Source organism: Echinops telfairi, unplaced genomic scaffold (genome assembly GCF_000313985.2).
Source record: "Echinops telfairi isolate 266 unplaced genomic scaffold, ASM31398v2 ScPeMD7_4;HRSCAF=17, whole genome shotgun sequence".
Taxonomy (NCBI): domain Eukaryota; kingdom Metazoa; phylum Chordata; class Mammalia; order Afrosoricida; family Tenrecidae; genus Echinops; species Echinops telfairi.
Window position 1 is genome coordinate 40742464 of NW_022103900.1, and position 8178 is coordinate 40750641.

The 8178-nt window shown below is 50.4% G+C and overlaps 1 protein-coding gene across 1 annotated transcript; it reads right to left on the reverse strand.

Moving 5' to 3' along the window:
* Nucleotides 1-3922: 3922 nt before the first annotated feature.
* On the reverse strand, nt 3923-7428 carry HS6ST1 (heparan sulfate 6-O-sulfotransferase 1). Its single transcript, XM_045298326.1, has one exon. The coding sequence runs from the start codon at nt 7426-7428 to the stop codon at nt 6685-6687; it is 744 nt and encodes a 247-aa protein (XP_045154261.1). The 3' UTR covers nt 3923-6684.
* Nucleotides 7429-8178: the final 750 nt, after the last annotated feature.

The following is an 8178-nucleotide window of genomic DNA, read 5'->3' on the forward strand; positions in this document are numbered from 1 at the left end:
TATAAATTTTTTCCCCCCACCAACTGCTGTCTCCCTTCACCTTTCTGTTGTCCATCCCATGGGAAGGGGTTATATGTAGATCATTGTGATAGGTCCCCGCTTTCTCCCCACAACTTACACTTACCTTCTTGGTATCGCTACTCTCACTATTGGTCCTGAGGGGTTTATCTGTCCAGGATTCCCTGCATTTCCAGCTCTTATCTGTACCCGTGTACATGCTCTGGTCTAGCCAGATTTGTAAGGTAGAATTGGGGTTATGGTAGTGGGGGAGGGGAGGAAGCATTAAATAACTAGAGCAGTGGTTCCTAACCTTCCTAATGCTGCGACTCTTTAATACAGTTCCTCATGTTGTAGTGACCCCCCAACCATACAATTATTTTCGTTGCTATTTCATAACTGTAATTTTGCTACTGTTATGAATCGGGCAACCCCTGTGAAAGGGTCATTTGATCCCCAAAGGGTCGCAACCCACAAGTTGAGAACCGCTGAACTAGAGGAAAGTTGTATGTTTTGTCAGTGCTATACTGCACCTTGACTGGCTCATCTCCTCCCTGTGACCCTTCTGTAAGGGGATGCCCAGTTGCCTACAGATGGGCTTTGGGTCTCCACTCAGTACTCTACCTCATTCACATTGATATGATTTTTTGGTTTTGGGTCTTTGATGCCTGATACTTGATCCCATAGACACCTCATGATTACACAGGCTGGTGTGCTTCTTCCACGTGGGCTTTGTTGCTTCTCAGCTAGATGACTGGTTTATCTTTTTCCGCGGCTCTGTTTATCAGTGTATATATATATTTGCTTTTTTCAGAAGGGGATCTGGAAGTCAGGCTATTACAATCTTCCCACAATTTCAGAAGTTGTTCTTGAGAGGGATTGAGAGCAGCTGTGATTGTCTCCTCCTGGGGACCCAATTGTGCCAGGACCATTTGTTGAAGAAACATTCTCTTTCCCATTTAACGTTCTCTGGCCCTTTCCCCGAGATCAATTGTCTCTAGGTGGATGCGTTTATATCAGGGTTTTCCATTCTGTTCCATTGGTCCAGGTGCCTTATCAATGTACCAGTACCGGGGTCTTTTGATTACTGTGGATGGGAAGTTAGGTAGGGCAAGGGCTTCAGACTTTGTTCTTCTTAAGGATTTCTTTGCTCATCCTGGGTTTCTCCCGTTTCCACATAAACTTAGTGATTAATTTTCCCATTTTTTTTAAAGAATGCAGTTGGGATCTGGATAGGAATTGCGTTGTATTTATAGATTGCTTTGGATAGTATTGACATTTGTGTGATGTTAAGCTTTCCTCTCTACAAATATGGAATATTCTTCCACTTATGTAAATCTCTTGTAGTAATGTTCTGTAGTTTTCTTTGTACAAGTCTTTTGTTTGTCTGGTTAGTTTTATCCCTAAGTATTTCATCTTTTGGATGGCTATTATAAATGATGCTATTTTCTTGATTTATTTTTCAAAGTTCTCTTCATTAATGTACAGAAACCCAAGTGATTTTTGTATATTAATTTTTCAAAATCTTCTGTTGTTTCCAACTCGCGCCCCCCACCTTAAAAATATTTTTTTTTGTCTTCGGATTTCTCTTCATATAAAATCATATCATCTGCAAGTAGTGAGAGTTTCACTTCTTTACCCATTTAAACTCCTTTGATTTATTTTTATGGTTTAATTTCTCTGGCTAAGACTTTCAGCACAATGTTAAATAAGGGGCATTCTTGTCTGCTTCCCATTCCCAGGGGTAATACTTTCAGATTTTCCCATTGAGAGAAATGTTGGCCATTGGTGTTTTTTTTTAAAATATAGCCTTTATTGGATTGAGACATTTCCTTTCTGTTCCTATCACAACCCAAGGCATTACCACTGTGCCACCAGGGTTCTATTCCTATTTTGCTGAGTCTTATCAGGAACGGGTGTTGGATACTGTCAAATGCCTTGTGTGTTGATTTAGTACAGTTCTTATCTTTTGTTTCCTTTGTTTTTCTCATGTTGACCCATCCTGTGTGCTTAGTATGAATCCCACTTGATCATGGTGTGCTTTTTGGGAAATTGTTGGATTCTGTTAGAATTGTGTTGAGAATTTTTGCATCTCTGTTCATAAGGGCTCTTCATCTGGAGTTTCCTATCTTGGTAGTGTCTTCTTCGCCGGCGTTTGGTGTCAGGGTTACACTCATTTCATAAAACGAGTTTGGGATTTTTCTGTCTTTCATTATAATTTTCTTGAACATTATAAATCATCCCCATGGGATCTATAGTAGTCCTATTGATATCACCATTAATTTATCCAATTGTATAGAATTTAAAACACTGTCGAGGAACAGGTTTTTAGACCAAAATTACAAGGGTTGTTGATTTGCACAGACTAACAACTTCGGTGACTGGACACTACTTTCACAATGAGAGTTGGAGATAGGGTGAAAGTGTCAATAGGCGCATCCACTATGCCTGCTGGATTAATAGGAAAGCAAGAAATGCATGGTCGTCTGGAGTTGCTATTTATTGGGTACTGTGGTAGTTGGATTTTCCCCCCTTTTAATGGATGTTTTTATGTTAACTTGAGTGTATATGAAAGTGCAGGAGTGGTACCCAACCTGTCAATCATTAAACAGCCTGATGATGCCTATGTGGGGGTGTGACCATTTTGTAACGAGGTGGGAACTTCCGTCTCTGCCACTTCCTCCCCATCGCACTGGGACTTCACTGGGAATCAGAGGTGGGTCCATGGGGACTTCCTACCCTGAGGCAAGTCAGACATGCTTCCAATGACCTTGGATCCATGCTACTCTGCACCCACTGGCCTCTGATCGTCCTGCTTCCCACTTTCCTTTTCTGTGTCATCGGTCTGCAACTATGAGTCTCAAGAGGGACTGATGGACTGGCACTGAACTTACGGACTTGAGTTGGACTGTACTGCGATGTCTTCTTGATATAAAGCTTTTTCTTATACATAATGAGTGGCACTGGATTTGTTTCTCTAAACAACCCAGCCTAACACAGGCGCAGCAAGAAATGTGAACTCCAACGACTTCCACATCCACCGCCTTGAGATAGTAGTTACTTCCTCTCACACTGGGGTCTTATGGCCCAGAGTATTTCAGCTCCGTTAATCTGCTACAGGTGTTGAAGGTAATGTAGAGTTTGCTTATTGGCAGCTCCAAATCAGATCCTTCTGGTGTGGCCTATGAAGGATGTTGTACACCTCCAACAGGTTTTTCCAGAAGGGGCCAGTATTCGTGCACACACTCTTAGCCATGCACACATACACAGTGCACATCACATTTATATGCACAGCCTGCACAGTCAGCACCTCTCAAACATTTTAGAAAGCCCTGTATATAACTGTGTGTGTGTGTGTGTGTGTGCACACGCACACAATGGGAGAGCAAGTCTGAGTGTAAGATACTAAAATGTGGCAGAATGCTAACATCAGGTAAATCCAGGCTGTTTTAGTTAAATTATTCATTTGCCGTCAGTGTCATTTGAAATCTTTCAAAATTAAAGGTTGGGAGGAAAAGAGGCTGTTGAGAAAGAAGTCTAACTGTCTACATTTTCTTTCAGCTTCTCTGTAAACTACAGGCAAGGTCACCTTTGTAAAATGTTGTAATGTGCATTGTTATTCCCTGTGATAATGAGCGACATGTTTAATCTTACATTGTATTTAGTGATGGGTGTCACCTTCTCACGAAATCTGGAGACCTGCAGGCTTTTCAGACAGAGCATCCCAATTCTAGTTGTCATTAACACACACCCTGAAACTCCCACCAGGAAGGCCCAGCCTCCCCTACACCAGGTAATCCCGAGCCAGTGGTCGCCAAGGTCAGCTTCGTTAGGAGCACTCACTCACTCGCACTCTCTCTTACACACACACTCACACACATTACATTTCATTGCTAACACTCATTCTTGTTCGAGACAGACACAATTAAATGATCACGACTTGTATTCCCATCATCAAACAACATTTTCTTGCATGAATAGCCAAAAAATTTCTTCTCAACACTTTTAATAAGAAGCTATAAATAAATAAAGTTTTAAACACTCCTGGTTCAAATGAGTCTCCGTTTGGGCCAAAGCCACCTGACTTGTTGCTCAGACACGTCTGCCCTCCCCACACCCTGTCTAGGAGCTGATCGTAGTTGAGTGTGTGCCAGGAGTGGCCTCTTCTGTCCTTGTGGCCCCCGGCAGACGCCTGGCTGGGTGGAGTCTCTGGGTTCAGAGGTGGCTGCCTGTACCATAGTGTCCCAGGAGATTCTGCAGGAATCAGAAGCCCTTTGCCGAGAGCAGGTGGTCTATGAGGTGTACAGGTGCTAAGGTGCTATGGGCTCTGCCAGTCAGACCCTGTTGGGCACCTCAGCCCAGGGCTGGTGGAGATAGACTGTTTTCTGAATGCAGCAAGGAAACAAGGAAAGACCTGTGCTTCCAGGTGAACTGGGGCCAGGGCTATAGAACATGTTCCAGGATGCAAAAACAGACAGTGTGCATCAAGCTTTCTCGGAAGAGCCCTGGGCTCTGGGCAGAAAAGGGCCAAGTTTCTGCTCACCTCTCCCGACAGAAGCTATCATGGCTCTCAGGGCCCCAGGTCGCCAAAATGAGATTCCAGGACTCATTTGGCTCCCCTCAGGGCCACACCTTCCAAAATGATGCAGCTTGGGGCCAGTTCACCCCACACAGATCCTCACCCTCCTTTAAGAGACCGTGGTCATCAGCTTACTGGCTCCTCACCTCAGCGCTCGCCCACACCCCGAAGGAGCCTAGGATGGCAGCACTGTGCGCATGGAGTCAGGCCTCACATCCCGCCCTGAGGGCCTAAGGGCTAGACAAGACCAGTTAGAACAGCTTCCTGGGGGGCAACTTCCCTCAAGGGCACGGTCGCTCTGCTTGTGCGAGAGGCTCCTTGCTCACAATCCCGTGCCTTCATTCATGATGGCAAGAGTAGGTGCTTGAGGGAAAGGGTGCGTAAGCCTCTGGCAGGCGCAGCTCCTCCCAGGTGGCCCCACAACATTCCTGCCCCAAGTTAGGATTATACCTAGTGCATCCACTTTCTCTCCTGGAGATCCAAGTGTGCTGGCCCCCGGGGACTGTCCACCTCAGGTTGAGAACACACGCTTAGCTTGCTGGAATGTCAAGTCTTGTCCCTCGCACAGTGAGGGAACTCCCTCTGGGGGAAGAGCCCACTCTGGGCGGTGGAGCATGGAACACAGGGAAAGAGGCATAGAGGTGAAGGTCAGAGGGTGGTAGGGAGTGGGTGTAAGGACACAGGCTGTGGGGGCATAAAGTGGGGGTGTAGCAGGGACAGGGTGCAGGATGACATTTATAATGATGTGATATGGGTCATAAGTGAGGCTGTGGGCCTGACCAACTTGGGAGAGGGGAAGCAGGCAAACACGGGGGTAATCCCAGGAGGCAGTGAACTGAGTGGGTAGGTACAAGGGAGGCCGCCCAGAACCGGTTTTGCAACCTAAGTTGAAACTGAAAGCCCGAGTCCCTCCTTCTCGGCCATCAGAAACCCTGCTGCCCAGGCTGTGGCTGTTGATTGGGTGTGCTCCAGCACCATGACTGCATTTTATCAGGGCTGTGAGCGCTGCAACACATAGGTCAAGCAACTGGGACTGGGAGCCAGGAGGCTCCCCAGCAAAGCCGGAGCACTGAAACTGGGGAGGGGAAGGGTGCCTTCACCTCCCAGACCTCCCTGACTGGGCCTATTCTTCCCTGGCTATAGCTTTCCCACTCTGGGAAGCCCATTCTGCTCGGGAAGGGGAGCAGTGTGGGGTGGGCCCATCTCTGAGGACTACAGGTAATGGGGTGGGGGAAGCATAAAGCTGATGAAGTCTGCAGAGGGGAGTGAGCTTCTCTTGACCCTGAGGTCGTGTTTTCTGAGCTGCAGACAGGACCATGTGTGGTGGGGGTGGGGGAGCAGGGGGGGCCAGGAACTCCATTCCATCACCAAAGAGCTTCAATTTCCCAGGGAGAGGATGTCACGCAGGCCCTGGAGGACCAAGAGGCCAAGAGGCAAGGTGGGATGTGGTGGGTGCTGGCTGATAACCCCCTGGCCGGATAGGCATGGGGCTGTGCATAGATTACTGCATAGGTTGCTGTGGATCTCCAGAAGGCAGGACTGGCTCCACCCGACTGGTCTGCTGAGCAGGGTCCGGGTCCAGCACAGCTGCCCTCACCTGGTCACTTGGTCATCATCTGTCACTGCCCTCTGGGGACACACTCATATGTGCTCTCATGGTGCACTTGGGCCTGGTAGGTCCACTCATGTCGTTTTTTTCCGATTTCAAACCTTGGCTGCGACAGAAAGGAGCCAGGAGAGCTGGGAGGACCCGGCCTTTACTGACCAAATACCTTTCAATCAAGACTCCTTCACGCCCTTGGAATCCCACATCCATTCCTAAGGACCTCGGCTTTAGAAACCGTGACGACTTCCCCAGCCCCTCCGGCTGTGCCATTTCCAACCCCTTGTTCTTTGCAGGCTGTGCCGCCCCCTCACACACACCTGGGCAGTCTCTAAGCCAACATCCTCGGTGGGGGCTATCCGTGGGCAAGTCTGTGAGCCTCCGCCTGTCTCCTGTCCCCTGGGGCTCTTTGGCAGACACCATGCCTGCTTCTCAACCACAGAGCTCGAGTCCTTGGTGAGCCCTGCTCTTGGCCCCTACCCGGAGAGCCCCTCGGCAGGCTCTACTACCACTTCTCAATGATGTGGCTCATGTAATCCTCCGTGGGCACACGGCCTGGCTCCTCCGTTTCCTCCCGTGGCAGTGCCTCCTTGGCCCGGTGGAGCAGGCGCTCCTCGCGGCTCCGCAGGCGCTGTTCCCGGCGCTCCAGCTGCCGCTTGTACTGATAGCGCTGCTGGAAGAGGTCCTTGGCGTAATCATAGAGCTGCATGTCCAGGTCATTGAGCTCCTCAATGCGATGGATGGTGTCCTCCCCGACTTCCACGCCACCTGCCCGCGTGCTGTTGTACTGCATGAAGGGCCGGATGAACTTGAGGTTGAACGTCCGCTCGAACAGGTACTGGGTCTTGCGCTGGAACTCCGTCAAGCCAAAGAAGGCCATGTCCCGTAAGTTCTTCTTGGCGCTCTCAAGTAACAGCTGGGCTCGCTTGCCCTCAGGGATGAAGGACAGGTTGTAGCAGCCCACCAGGCTCAGGTCAGCGAGCATGCGCACTTGGCGGTTGTTGGCTAAGTTGTAGGGGCAGTCCATGAACTCCTGTAGTGTGCAGCCCGACCAGTCTGTGCCCTCGTAGCAGGGGGGTAGCTCCTCCGGCGTGGGTGTGCGCCCATCACACATATGCAACGACGTCTTCCAGGTGGCGCCCCGCTGCACGTGCCGCCACTCGCTCAGGTAACGGGACACAGGGTCTCGAAGCAGGGTGATGTAGTAAAACTTCCTGCAACAAGACCAGAGAGGCGGTGAGGGCGGCATCGCTGGGGCTGTGCGCGCACGGGGCCCGGCGCTGGAGGCGGACCGCGAGTCTGCTCTCAGATGACTGCCCGCTGGGAAGCTGCAAAGAATCTACCAAGGGCCCGCAAATGCCCAGCGGCTCCTCGGACACTCAGAGGACCCCAGCCCAGGGAGGAGAGGTCGTGTGGTCCTTACTGGAGGGGAGGGGGGATCCACAGCAGCCCCTCAGCAGAGGGGAGAGCAGCTCTGGGGACCGCCTTGGCCCTGTCTGGGGCAGGATGTCTGTGGGGGCTAGGCCAGGGCTGAGATGACCCCCAAGCTCCTATGAAGTAGGGGCCACTGGAGTAGAGGGGTGAATGGCGTGATGGTGGCACACGGCCCAAGATCATGGACCAAGGGTGGCAGTGCCAGCTGTGTGGGTGTGACGCCCTGGCTGAGTCTCTTTTATTTCCCCCAGGTGTGACACATGTGCAGCGGTGTCTTTGAGAGCTGAGGGAGTGGTGGGCTCTGAACAGCTCGAAGTGGGGGACAGCAAACTGGGTTCTGTTGGTGCTTCCACCCCAGGCTGTGGTGCCCTTGAGCTCTCTCCCCAGCTTCCGCAGCCCACAGGGGCCCAAGACTGGGCATCTCTGCCCACACACCTCTGCTCTCTCTTCTCCCCTGCCCAGTGTTGCCTTGTCTCTCAGTACCACCTTGTGGAAAGCCCATGGGCACCCTCATCTGCTTCCATATCAGCAGCAGCTTCAGGCCAAGTGTGCCCAGGGGTGTGAT